General features: G+C 52.9%; 5 protein-coding genes across 5 annotated transcripts; 2 read left to right on the forward strand and 3 right to left on the reverse strand.

The window, feature by feature from the left end:
- Window positions 1-17: 17 nt before the first annotated feature.
- On the reverse strand, window positions 18-5449 carry P153DRAFT_422439 (uncharacterized protein; the record flags this gene model as incomplete). The annotated part of the gene is made up of 3 exons (XM_033672369.1): window positions 2315-5449; window positions 1999-2268; window positions 18-1949 (listed from the first exon to the last, which is right to left on the reverse strand). The coding sequence occupies exons 1-3, from the start codon at window positions 5333-5335 to the stop codon at window positions 18-20; spliced, it is 5223 nt and encodes a 1740-aa protein (XP_033524964.1). The 5' UTR covers window positions 5336-5449.
- A 349-nt stretch (window positions 5450-5798) lies between these two features.
- P153DRAFT_395974 (uncharacterized protein) lies at window positions 5799-7680 on the forward strand. Its single transcript, XM_033671442.1, has 6 exons — window positions 5799-5858; window positions 5922-5996; window positions 6050-6126; window positions 6177-6335; window positions 6392-7365; window positions 7418-7680. Exons 1-6 carry the CDS (start codon window positions 5840-5842, stop codon window positions 7509-7511), a joined length of 1398 nt encoding a protein of 465 aa, XP_033524965.1. The 5' UTR covers window positions 5799-5839; the 3' UTR covers window positions 7512-7680.
- A 426-nt stretch (window positions 7681-8106) lies between these two features.
- On the reverse strand, window positions 8107-9828 carry P153DRAFT_289062 (uncharacterized protein; the record flags this gene model as incomplete). The annotated part of the gene is made up of 1 exon (XM_033663629.1): window positions 8107-9828. One exon carries the CDS (start codon window positions 9826-9828, stop codon window positions 8107-8109), a length of 1722 nt encoding a protein of 573 aa, XP_033524966.1.
- Window positions 9829-10414: 586 nt separating this feature from the next.
- On the forward strand, window positions 10415-11225 carry P153DRAFT_384842 (60S ribosomal protein-like protein L6; the record flags this gene model as incomplete). Its single annotated transcript, XM_033670380.1, has 2 exons — window positions 10415-10799; window positions 10852-11225. 2 exons carry the CDS (start codon window positions 10415-10417, stop codon window positions 11223-11225), a joined length of 759 nt encoding a protein of 252 aa, XP_033524967.1.
- P153DRAFT_338519 (uncharacterized protein) lies at window positions 11104-13021 on the reverse strand. Its single transcript, XM_033665791.1, has 2 exons — window positions 12613-13021; window positions 11104-12531 (listed from the first exon to the last, which is right to left on the reverse strand). Exons 1-2 carry the CDS (start codon window positions 13001-13003, stop codon window positions 11594-11596), a joined length of 1329 nt encoding a protein of 442 aa, XP_033524968.1. The 5' UTR covers window positions 13004-13021; the 3' UTR covers window positions 11104-11593.
- Between the last annotated feature and the right edge of the window lie 96 nt (window positions 13022-13117).

Consider the following 13117-nt stretch of genomic DNA (forward strand, 5'->3'; position numbering starts at 1 on the left):
CCGTTACTTCCCCTCCCTCAAGCGTCCCCCTCCCCCCTCCTCCCCGCCGCATGCACACTCCTCCTTATATCAAACAGCGCATCATCAATCTGCCTCTCCTCCTCACTCCCCAACACCAAACTCGGCGCATTAAACAAGTAATCCTTCAAGTTCCTCAACTGATTAATGATACTCCTAGGCGAGAGGATAACGCGCTCAGCGAAAGACTGGCTAGGCGTAGCCGTAACTGGCGTGTCTTGTGCAGGTGGAGGAGTCGCCGTATCATCTTGTGGACTCGTCGTTGCGGTAGAGATGGTGGGTTTCGACGGAGCAGCGACCTGAACGTGACTGAGGCGTTTCGTCGTACTACTCTTCGCCTCGCTGACATCCTGATGCGCGGCCTGTCTTGCACGTTTCGGCGCGGGCGAGTCTCGGACGAAGACGTCCTGCGAGTTCTCGACCTGGCTGAGCGATGACTGCGAGCGGAGCATGCTGCGCTTGCGACTGCTTCCCGGAACGACGACGGGGCTGTCTGGCTGGGAGGACATGGAGTCGCTTCTCAGTTTTCTCTTTTTGCTCTTGTTTGTGCTGGGGGAGGGGACCTCGACGACGATGGTGTCGAGGATTGTGTCTCCGTCATTTGTTTCTTCGTCTGCTTCTGCTTCTGCGGCTGGGGCGGGGTGTTTGGATGGTGTTTCTGTTTCGCGGATTTCTTCTGTCCTGCTCTTTTTGCCTTTCTTGCCTTGCTTTGCGGACCCTTGTTTGCGCTTCTTTCCGCTGGGCGAGGGTGTGGGGCTGGCGACTGCCGAGTGGCGCGATGAGCGACGGATGCTCTGGTTCTTTGGCGTTCCTCTTTCTGAGCTGGGCTTGGTGAAGGAATCGTCGACACGACTTGTGCCGCTGGTGTCGAATTCAGACTCCTTGTTAACTGCGCGTGCTTGTGAGTCTTCCACTTCTGTATCGTCGCCGTCTTGATCAGCGTCGACGAGAGATATGCGTGGGTCGGACCCGTTGTCTACAACCCCAACATACGACTCTTGACTTGCTTCATCGCCTTGTTGAGTAGCGTCGACGTGGGCTTGGATATCCGCGTCAAGCTGCGCAGTGACCTGGAGGTCAATGGCCGAGCTGGGTGGTTCGGACATGGTGATGTCTGTGGGGAAATCGTAGTCCATGAGGTCCTCAGCGGCGATAGCGTCGGACAATGCTATCTCATCAATCGTGGTCCCCTCGTCAAAGGACATGGAGTATGAACTGTCTGGCTGTCGCTGCCCAAAACTGTCCTCCACTACATCCTCTCCAGGAATACCGCTAGACAGCTTCCTCATTCTTGAGCCAACTTCTTTCGCAATGTGCGGCGGGGAAGATCCTAGATCGTCGTTGTCGTCCGCGTGCTGCACCGTACGGATAGCGGTCGGAGTGGCCACACTGGTATCGTCGCTAACAATATGCTGCCTACTCCTTCGAGCGTGTGGTGTGGGCGACGATCCCAAGTAGGCATCCATAGGGCCCATTCCTGCCAACGTCTTCATTGGAGTGACCCGAGATTTGCGAGGAGGTAGTTCGTCTGCACTCGGCGCATCTGAGTGAAACTGCATTGGAGATGGCGCTGTGTCTTCCGGCGAAACAGCCCTCATATCGGCAAAGAGGCCACCAGCGAGTCTGTGGCGCTCCAACACCTCCTTCTGCCTTTCAGTCAAGACCTGCGACTCTTGATTGAACGGATTCGAGGGCGACGAAACGATTGCCTCGAACTGGACTTGCGAGTTGTCATGTCGAAGACGGACCTTGGGTGTTTGCCGTCCAGGCGTCCTCTTACTTCCGGGTGTGGGCACTGCAGGTGATCCAGGTTTAGATTTGCGTGCAGACCTGGCAATCTTGAAAGGTGACGCCTTGACTCGAGGACTCTTGAACGTAGATCGAACCGCTTCCGCACTGGTGTCTGAGTCGTAAAAGGAGATCTCGTCGTTCTGAAATTGCATTAGCGTTGTCATACATCTGGGTAACAATGAGTCTTACCGAATCTCCCTTTTGGATATCCAGTGAAGGCAAGAGAAGATCGACCGTGTTGTATAATCGGCGAAGTGCCTGCTCGAGGCGAGCTGGGTATCGCAAGCTCTCCTCTTTCCCAAACGTGGTGTTCCAAGTCGTGATCGAGACGTTGGCAATGCTGCGACGTCTGCTCACGAAACCTGCCGTGATCAACGATTCCAGATGCGATAGAATCTGGCCATCTTTACGAGGCAGTCGCTCGATCGCTTTGCTGACTTCTCGCCATAGGTTGACGACCTACAATCTGTTAGTTTATGCCGAGTCAAGTGGATAACATGCTCACCTCTTTGTGAAGAATCTTCATCGGTTGCTCTCTAGTCTGCATCTTCTTCTCGGGGTCTTCAACCCAAAGTCGAATCACGTCCTGAGTCTTTCGAAGGTAAACTGCCAACAAGGAGGTCGTGCAGTTGTGTATAGAAGCCCCGAGAGCAGCAACGAAGTCTTTTGTAGACTCGAGGTCCTCGCTGTTAAGATCACGGTATGCTGCTAATCCTGTAGACACCACAGCACCATAGAGGTGGTTGTAGGGATCGAAGTCGGCATTTCGTCCAACTCCCGGAGACGAAGGCCATAGCTTTTGTCGTGCTTGGTCCAGGACCCGACGGCTCATATTCGCCGGGAGGTTTCGAAGCAGGATGCTGGCATAAGGCAAGCAGGAAGTTTTGTCGTCGTCCGCAACACGCTTCAGGACGCACTCCGAAACTTTTTCGACCACGGCAAGGACAAGCGCCCCGTCCCCGGCTTCGCGCCGAACTGTGTCAACAAAGGATACTAACACTTCCTGGCCTCGGGGTCTATTCAAAATGTAGGTGGAACCCAGCCCGAGTATTTCCACCACAACTTCGTACTCCTTTCCAAGCGGACGCGAGACATGCTCATTTGTGTCGGAGGCTCGTTCCTGGAACGAAGACTTGAGCAATGCAGCGATTTGAGCCCAGAAATTTAAAGCTACAACAGCCCTCAACGAGCCATCTACAGTCGCTGAGCAGTCGCGTAGCAACTCCAGCTTACTTTGGCGGGTGTTTTGAATATTGAAGCATGGCTCCAGGATTAGTTTCATTGCTCGTAGTCGGACGTCGTCTGGGAGTTTGCCCTCAGACTGGTTGATCAGAAGGTCGACAAAGTATAGAAGAGGTGATATCCGAGGGCCGTTTTGTCGTGAGCGAACGGATGGAGTCGAAGCCACTTCGAAATCGTCCTCGCCGTTCCGAGTAAGGCTTTTGTCTGCGAATTGGAATGCGCCCAGTTTCTGTATCACTGTCTCGATCAGGAAGCAGAATTTGTCCGCCCAACTATCCTCCTTTTGTTGTGGTAACGCCAACTGAGCGGTATGTCTGTCCCACACTCTACGAAGCAAATTGACAATGTGGGCCATTGCATCTTTGGTCTCGCTCGAAGCCATAACCTCCTTACTGCTTGCTTCAACTAGGGATTTCAGGACAGCCAGCCACATGGTCTTGACAGGTTGGTCCTCCTCGTTCTCATTCGTAGACCAAGGCGTAGCATCAAGGAGGGTTTCCACAAGGCTAAGCACCGTTGGGAGTGACTTTCGGACCCATCTAGGATCCAGCAGTGGTAGTTCCGCACGCTGGACCATAAACTGCGATCGGATTTCCAGGACTCGTTGCTCATTCCAAGGCTTTCTCGAGCCGTCGAGAAGAGCAGAAACGATACGGCATGCAACGAGTGCGTATGTAGAGGGTGACAAATTCACCAGTGGGGTCCAAAAGGTTGCAACGTATTCGCGCCAGTATCGGTCGAGTTGTTCGTGGGAGGCTGTTGGTCGAAGTGCATAGTATAGCAGGGTGATGTATGCTGAGGTGGTGGCTTCCCGCTCAGGCTTCTTAACGCGTCGCTGTAGCTGTTGTCGCAGGATGTCGTGCAGCATCTTCGTCCATGTGTCCGAGGTACTTGGAGAGAGATTGACAGCATAGAGAAGAAAGCACAAAGCGACATTGGTTGGGACTTTGACAGCATCCTTTTCGGATCGTATGCACTTTTCGAAGACCTTGAGCCAATCTCCCAAAGCAGCAAACATACCAGGCTGCATACCGTCTCGCAGGAGTCCGGTGACTGCTGACCAAATCTGCGGCACCATGGAGGCATTGTCTCCATCCAGCATCTTCTCTAGTTCTTGTGCTATGAGCTTCGCAAAGGTTTCGCCGTCGCTTCTAGCGCGGTTGAGAACAGAGAGCACGGATTTGGTGACGAGGCGATCATGCCCAATTGTCTTTGCGGCAGAGAGGGCAGTATCCAGTGCACTCTGATTGATATCCTTCTGGCCAGAGAGCAACGCTTTGACCGTGTGCTTGAACCATCGTTCCGTGTGCTTGATCATGATCTCGGGACGTTGCTGAATCATCTTCCTGTAGATGCGAAGACGGTACGCTTGCACGGAGAAGCCACTGACGCGCTCGTGTATTGTGTCGAGCACATCCATGACCTTTTCCACGCGTATTGGTGTCATTGTCCTGGGCCGGAAGTTCTGCTGCATGAGCACCGCAAGATGAGTGTTGACGACAAGCTTGGGCATCGAGGCATCGGCGGCGACTTGGATACTGCGGTCCATGACGAAGGCGCAGAAGTCCTCATTCATGACTGTGATCAGATCCGGAGTGCGCAACAGAGCCAGCAGCAGCTTGAGGGCCTGGCCGATCAGCTGCGAGTCTGGGCCGGTGCCTGTCTGGCTCACGGCTTGTATGTCTCGTCGCATGAACTGGGTCAAGAGAGACATTTTGTTCTTGAGTGCCTGCTCGTCGGGGACCTTCTCGTAGGCCTGCATGGTGCGCTGCAGCGAATGGTATGCGTCCAGCCTCGAGGAGCGCTCCCCCTGTGCCAACTGCTTGACTATCGACTCGAGCATGTCGGCGAACGTGGTGAACTTGTCTGCCGAGGCGCCGTCGTCGGTCGGTGGGGGTGTCGAGGCCGCGTCCGAGGGCTTGAGGATGGAGCGGAGCGGTTTCAGGCCGCGCAGATGGGGCAGCGGTCGCAGCGGCGAGCTACGCGTGGGGGTCCAGGACTGTGCGACTGCCTTCTTCTGCGGGCTGGTGCATGCTGTGAGCTGGAAAATAACGCGCTTCTTCGCGCTGGCCAGGCTGGACGGAATATCGATCTCCGACGACGGCGACTGCAAGGGCGTGTTCAGCAGCGTCTTCTTGGGCAGTGCGAGTTTCGGCAGCGTGGGCTTCTCGCCAAAGGGGTCCTCGAGGAACTGCAGCGTCTCGTCGGCGTCCTTGTCGTTTTCTTCAATGTCTTTGGGCGGCGTCGGTGGGCGGACAGAAAGCGACTCCAACTTGGACACCATGGCGATGCTGCTGACAAACTAACCCAAACAAGAAGCCAAAGTAGAGCACTGCACTTGCATCGCTGGGTCGCAAGATTCGAGTCGGGTCGGGTGCGTGTGGGCGTGTCGAGGTCGAGGTTGGACTTGCAAGGGCTGGTCGCGATCGCGACGCGATGGATCCGCGTAAAGTGCATGAGCGTTTCCCGGCAACCAACCGCGCTTCCTTGCTTTGGCCAGTCCACTCGATGCAGCAATCCCCCGAGAGTTAGTAGAATGTAGGAATGCAAAAATCTTTGCAGTACCCAGAATTGAATGATAAAGAGTATTTGAAACACGTGTGAGCTATTGAATGCACATTTTCCATCTCGCTTCTAATTTCACCGTTTTGATGCACTGTGGACCCTGGGCAGATGCATCTGCAGATCCCCAGGTTCGGTGGGGCCATGAGCTTCGAGCTTCCTCCACAGCTCTGAAACCTACGCCACACCAATACACGGGACTTCCAAGCTTCTTTTTTTCAAGACCATGAATTCATCTGGGAGAGGTTCGTATACTACAACAGCCAGTGCTTCAACACAAACCTGCAGCCATTGCTAACTTTGACAAGCGAAACTCGACCAAGTCACCCAGATACTCACCAATCTTCAAAACGACCTCAAAGCCCCCAAGCTCTCCGTCCAGCGTACACCATACCCTTTCCGCTTCAAACATATAGCGCGCTCATCAACCCAACAGAACGGAAGCAGCTGCTCGAACAGCTCAAAGTCCACGGTCGATCGGTCGAGAACTCGGACCCCATATTCACAAAGAATGTACGATGGTCGCAGAACACAACCCAAGAAGATGACGTTGACGAAACTAGGGCCTGCAAACATTGAGTCGCTATGCGACTGAGGAAAAAGCTTCCGCGACGTCGCAGGAAGCTCTGCGCTGCATCGCCAATGCCTTGCTCCTCGTACCTGCAACGCGCCAGATTCTGGTAGACCTGGATTTTGGCCCGTGGGCAGCGGAGAAACTGGATGTGAGCACATACTCTGTTTGTGCTCGGAGAAGCCAATCGTTCTAATCGTTTTACAGAGCGAGAGCACCGACGATGAATTCCTCCTCTCCCGCGTCCTCTTCCTCCTGACCTACGAAACGACGCTCGACTACACGAACCTCGTCCAAGAAAACCACCTAGCAGACAACCTCAACGCAGCCATAACACGCCATGCGAAGCGCTATTCGAAATCAACGCCCCAGCACGCGCGTGGCCACACATCACTAATGGACCTCATGGCGCTCTCCGAAACGCTCAAACTCCTCTTCAACATCACACACCGCAGCCCAGACCTCAGCCCTTCCTTCTCGCCCTGCATACCCCACATATTCAAGATCCTCCTCCGACGCGGCATCCCCACCCCACCCCTCAAAGACCCCACCAACTTCCTCATAAACGCGCTCATGAACCTCGACCTCGAAGACACGCAACACACCCACCCGGGGACCCAAACCGCCATCTTCCCCTCCTTCGACCCCCCCTGCAACGCCTCGCACCTCATCGCCATCCTCGACAAAGCACTCACCTCGTACCCAGACCCCGAACTCGACGCCACAGTCTCCCCCCTCCTAACCCTCCTCCGCCGCATCTACCCCCTCGCCCCACCCCCCGTCCAAACACACATGCAAACCCTCCTACTCCCCACGCCCGCAGAGCGCAGCAAACCGCTCGGCAAATCCGACACCTTTTTCTCGCGCCTGCTCAACTTGTCCACATCCGCGCTGACGCCTACGCTGCGCGGATCCATCTCCGCGATGCTGTTCGAGCTCTCGGATAAAGACGCCGCGACATTCGTGCATAACGTCGGCTACGGATATGCGTCGGGCTTCCTCATGTCGAATAATATACCCATGCCTGAGAGCGTGGCGAGGGCTAACGCGGAGACGGACGGCGTGCTGGTTAACCCCATCACGGGACAGCGGCTGGATCGCGAGGATGTGGTGGAGCAGCAGCCTATGACGCAGGAGGAGAAGGAGAGGGAGGCTGAGAGGCTGTTTGTTTTGTTTGAGAGGTATGTGATGAGCTGTTTGGGGGTTGGGATGCGTGTACTGATTCTTAACTAGGCTGAAGGCGACGGGCGTTATGGATGTGCAGAACCCTGTTGAAGAGGCGTTTCGGTCGGGGAGGATTGAGGAGCTGGCTGATGATGAGGATTGAGGGGTTGTGTAGTTGGATGTGTGGTACAGTATCGTGCATGGCGTTGAGATGATAATAGCAAAGGAGGTATCAGAGGTATCACCTGCCCCCTTTCGGGAAGTATTGTGCAAGAAGATGAGAAGAATTAGATTTTTGTTAGGTATATGAAGAGGAATCTAATCATTGCCCGGCCGTACATGTTAAGACTAATCACTCTCCCCCTCCTATTACTCTACCCGTGACGCGGAATCCTGCACCTGGAACAACGCCGATTCCGTCCGCGTATGAATAGTTCCCGAAGAAGCATGCTCGCTGTATTTAGATGAAAACCTTGCCGGATGATGTTTGGACTCTGCAGTAAACCGGCGAAACGCGACCTGAGAATGAATATGAATATATGGCTAGTATTGAAAATCATAGCCGAGACTGTTGGTGAAGAGAAGACATATGTGAGGGGTATATTCTAGCGTCGTAAGTATCGTGATATCGTTATTGTTTTTGTTGTGGTGAGACTCGGAGAGTACGCGTTGAAAGGGAAAATGATAAGTCGTTGATTTGGTGGAATAGATGTCATGTAGTGGTGATACATGTAGAAACCGCCTCGCCGTCGAGTCGTCTACGCCTCGACCGGGCACGACGCCTCCCGCTCGAATCCCAGAGGCCTGATGGGACGGAAGTTGTTACCGGACAAGTCAACCATGCGCTGTGGAATCTTGTCAGGGATCTCAACACTGGGCAGAAAGCCGACTCCGCCTTCGTTCTGGTACTGGCGGATCCAGTATGCGCTGAGGAGTCGGTTGAGGGTAGTGCCGAGAAGGTGACCGAAGAATGAGTTGACCTGCGACACCGGGTATGCGCAGGCCCAGAGAAGAAGGATGATGGCTGCGCCTCTTTGTGTGGCGGACAGATCGGTGATTGAAGGGAGGATGCGTTGGCTATGGGCGTGGGCATCTGCTGTGCGAGAGAAGGCGTTGCCGAGCCATTGATATACGCCGCAAATGTGGAGGAGATACGCTGAGCTGCATGCACCCGCAGTATGCACAGCAAGCTTCCTGCTGAACTTGTAGAGCAAGGCGAATAAGAACAAGATACCTGCTGTAGCAATAAGGGTGCGGACAAGAGATGTGATGAAGTCTGGTATCCCGCTGAAGAATGCGAAACCGTTCGCGATATGCTCTGCCCTGCTCGAAAGGGTTTCCAAACGCTGCTGAATAGTATCAATCTTCGTCAATGACGAGTTGGTAGTGTGGTTGATCTTCATTGCGGCATGGTGAATCTCGCCCATGTAATCAGACAAAACATTATAACTGTCCAGCTGCGCTTCGTGGTTGATTTGAAGACTGATCAGAGCTCGATCGTGGTGCTTCTGGAGTTCGCCCGTCAGAGACTTTGCCATACCTGAACTTTCTAGGATCATATCTTGGGAAAACAGCTGCATCTCCTCACGTATCCGAATAATGGCGTCGCTCTGACCTTGAGTAAGTGCCTGAATAAGACCGGTAATCGATATGTCCATGAAAGAATGGAACTTGTTGTCGAGCGATCCGACGGTTGCAATGGCCTTGTCGTGCACATCCTGTATGTCTTGTTTGGCTTGCTCTTGGGCCTCGCGTATGGCATTAGCAAACTCCTTCTGATCTCTGACCAAAGATTCGTATTCTTCAGTGGTATCCTTCATGGTTGATGAGACGGCACTCATAACTTGCGTCAAGTTCTTGAAAATCTCCAGATGGTTCTCCCTCTCAATAGCATCTCTGCTTGCCTGGCACATAACAACCGCGTTCTGCCGCGCATTGCTGAACGAGGTCCAATATTGTGGCGACGATTGAAGCGTTTTCAAACACTGGCTATACTGGTAACCGTTGAAATCAGGGTAGCACTGCTTGTCGTCCGAAGTCGTTGGCTTCGAGTTGTACCACCAACTACCACCCTTGCCACATGCCCTCGACGATGGAACAAAAATATCACAATGTGCAGGGGGGAGTGGATTGCTTGTATGAGGTTGAGCGCTCAGTAATTCGCAAACAGCCAGCTTGGCCGCGTATTCAGTTTTGACATTGTCCAAGTATGCCTCTGGACGTGTTTTCGCAAATTCTGGTGCATTCTCAAGTAGTTTGCATTCGTTCATGAGATGCGAGGCGGCCATTCGAGTGCACGTCGGCGCTGTTTGCATTGAAACAACGAACTCGACAGCCTGTGATATGACTTTGTGGTTTCGAGACGTCGTGTACTGGAAGAGCGTATCAAGGTCAGCGTTCATGCTTGGAGCCGCATTTCCGGACGGAGAGTGATGATAGGCCGATATGGCTGGAGAGTGGAAAAGGAGAGTTGTGAGCATCAAGCAGAAGGTCGGTTCGATTGTGAACCACATCTTGCCGATTGAACGCCGACTGCGTAGGTAGAACAAGAGAAATAGGAACGTTGATTCAAAGTTGAAATTGAGGAGTGAAGCGTAGCATGAGAGCAGAAGAACGAAACACGGGAACATATAATCCTGAGAGGGCTCCATTGCGAACATGCACGCCTGTCTAAGCAGAAGTGAGAGAACGATGATGGACGACTCGAAGCATGAGATCTGGCTGCGATGGGTGAGTGAGAGCGAAGACTGCAGTGAGTGGACGACGCGTGGTTAATCGAAGAGCAATCGGCTGCAGTACAAGTAAGAAACTGCGAACTGGACAGTTCAATATTAAAAAGCGACGGCCATCATACAAAACCACCGCGTTTGATGAAGATGGGAAGATTAGTGTTGAGGTGTGACGAGAGGGTTGAGGGGCATGCACGAGCCATGGAAGGAAGGCGCGGATCATGTCGCGCAGGCACGGGATCAGACGACTGACTAAGCTCTCGTAAGGCTGGACATTGAACATCCGCACATCGTCTCTCCAGAAAACTTCGCCAAGACCGACTTTCCCATCCACATCATGTTCGCATCAGCGCGAAGGCGGTGCGCGAAAAGCGTCACACAGGCCTCAATTACATCCACCGACTCTATACCGACATTCCTGCTGCCCGCGCTCCAGAGACCCACATCCTCAAGGACCTTTACTACAACCGCACCATGCCAGTCCAAGATTGGCTCCGCACCGCTCTCAGTGCCTCCCGGGGTGACATTCAACGTACTCGCACCTTCAACACGAGGTAGAGGATCCAGAGTCCAACCAATGTCTACCGTACAAATCAAGGGACCCCTCGGCGAGCTCTCGATGGAAGTTCCTCCCTACCTCAACATCAACCAAGACCCGACCCTGAGCGGACCAACGTTGACGATAGCGGATTCGACAGATGCGAAGCAGAAAGCTATGTGGGGTACGTTCTCTCGCACCTCACCTATCTACAACCTTGATTGACAAGCGAACAGGCACAATGCGCGCATACCTTCAAAACCATATCCTCGGCGTCAGCGAAGGCCACAGTGCCATTCTTCGTTTTGTGGGTGTCGGTTTCCGTGCCTCGGTCGAGAACACTGCTACGACCGTTGAATCGGAGTTCCCTGGCCAGAAGTTCGTGAATCTCAAGGTCGGATACTCTCACCCTGTCGAGCTCGGCATACCAAAGGGCGTAACTGCGAGCACACCACAACCGACACGTTTACTGATAGAAGGGCCGGAAAAAGAGGTGGTTATGCAGTTTGCAGCCAACATAAAAAAATGGAGGAAGCCGGAGCCATACAAGGGCAAGGGTATCTTCGTAAACGGGGAGACGATCAAGTTGAAGAACAAGAAGATCAAGTGAGGGCTGCGTGTACTGTATCGTATATGTATCATATGCATGGAAGGTGTATTATACTGGCACGCAGGAAGGCTTGCAGGAGTAGCTATATGGTGCATGCTAGAGGAAGGACTCGCGTGAACAACACGTTGAAACCATTCCAGCAGGCCTTTATGGCCTGCAATCCCCCTTTGCAAAACTTTTTCACTACTATACGATGTCGTAAGGCTGTGCAGAAAACTGAGAGGGTGCCGCAGGTCATCGATCGAGATTTATTGCCCCGATGAAATTCAGCTTTGGTATGGTCACAACGAACAGATGTAATACTGGCGTTCACTGGAACAAGAGCGCCATGTTCGAGTGATTGAGACTCAGCCAGATATATTCTGACATCATCCCAACCTATCTCTACAGAGATTAATAGCTACATCTGCTGTCGCTCCATCGAAGAAGTCGTTCAATAACACAACGACACTCTCCTCCTTCACCAAGTTCTTCCCCGTATCACCACTTAACAGTGGCAAAATCTTGCTGTCGCACACTGGCTTCGTCGCCAATATTGGACTAGTACTGACATCCGAATCAAGCACGCTCGCCACGATAACGTCTCGGATATTCGTCGCGGTCGCCTGGCATTGCAGAAGTGTGATCGGATGGCCCTGCGGAGGATGCTGCGACATATCGTTCAACTTGACAACCATGGAGTCGCCAGTCAGTGTAGCGTTTGCCGCGTCATCGTAGTTGGAGACCTGATTCACGTCGCGCAGGACGATAAGTCTTTTCTTCTCGGCGCGAAGATCTCGGATACTCTTCCGCATCATGTCGTCCTGGTTGCCGACCTGAATTTCTTTGTCTTTGAGTACATCATTCAAGATGTTTCTCAGATCATCGTCGTTGGGCTTTGGACAATCTTGAGGCACACCGTCCCATCGGTTTTGCACAACGACGATCTCATCGCTGTGGTCTTGCAGGAACTGGATGATGTCGGAGAGGAACTGTTTGTAGGACATCCCTGGGATCGCGCCGTGTTGGAAATACCATGTGTCTGCCAGTGGGCTGACTTTCTGAATCTCGCGATGGCATTTGGCGGGTCTAAATTCAAAGTATCTCGCTCCGATTTTGAGGATCGTGGCTAAGGTGTCTTTCTGCGTAACGGCCAGGGCGCGGATAATGTTTGGCGCGATGCGATTTATCGCTCCATTAGACACCTTGTTCAAGACTTCGAGCGGAGCTGGTAAGCTCTTCCCCAAAATCTCCTTGATGATGCCTGTCCCAGCGTTCTTCAGTAGCTCGAGACTGGTTTGCATACTGTTCATGCCAATATCGTGTGCTGAGGGAAGAACCATCCTGTGAAATGGCTTATTCGATTTTTCATCGTCTTGGGGAATGACCTCTCTCATCCAGTTCTCACAATTCTTCGTCACTGTCACATAACACTGGTGTTGTTTTGGCAGCTCCGCGACGCCCGGCCCAGCATCGTAGAATCCGTAACATATAATCACATCCTCCACAAGTACACTTGGGGTCTGGTCCATGGTGATCATGGTCCCGCTCTCGAGACGCCCGGTCAGGACATTCACGTTGACTGATTGCTTGGTCAATTCTCGACCGTCGCGCCGCACGACGAACGCAAAATTTCCAGCAAATTTGAAGCGGCCCAGGTTTTTGAGGTCGACTTCCAGGTGGTCAGTTGTGAATTGGTGTGGACTGTTTCTTTTGACGCTTTGCTTTGGCACCGAGAACTCAATTTCGATGCCACCGACGGCGATATAGGCAAAGCATTTCACGCCTTTAGACGGCATAATAACGGCGAATCTTTTTCTTTCCGGTCGGGAGGTAAGGTGTCTTAACGAATATGATGTCTTCTCGTATTTTTTGGTTGTAACTCATCACAACAAGCTTCAGCGCGGGATAAC

This window comes from Dothidotthia symphoricarpi (genome assembly GCF_010015815.1).
Source record: "Dothidotthia symphoricarpi CBS 119687 unplaced genomic scaffold P153scaffold_8, whole genome shotgun sequence".
Classification (NCBI taxonomy): domain Eukaryota; kingdom Fungi; phylum Ascomycota; class Dothideomycetes; order Pleosporales; family Dothidotthiaceae; genus Dothidotthia; species Dothidotthia symphoricarpi.

Coding starts and splice junctions, on each gene's coding strand:
- P153DRAFT_395974 (XM_033671442.1), top strand. Junction 5,997..6,049: donor CCCCAAGCTCTCCGTCCAGC/GTACACCATACC, acceptor TCAACCCAACAG/AACGGAAGCAGCTGCTCGAA. Junction 7,366..7,417: donor CTGTTTGTTTTGTTTGAGAG/GTATGTGATGAG, acceptor ATTCTTAACTAG/GCTGAAGGCGACGGGCGTTA.
- P153DRAFT_338519 (XM_033665791.1), bottom strand. CDS start 13,003: ATGCCGTCTAAAGGCGTGAAATGCTTTGCCTATATCGCCGTCGGTGGC. Junction 12,532..12,612: donor TGTGACAGTGACGAAGAATT/GTGAGAACTGGA, acceptor TTCTTCCCTCAG/CACACGATATTGGCATGAAC.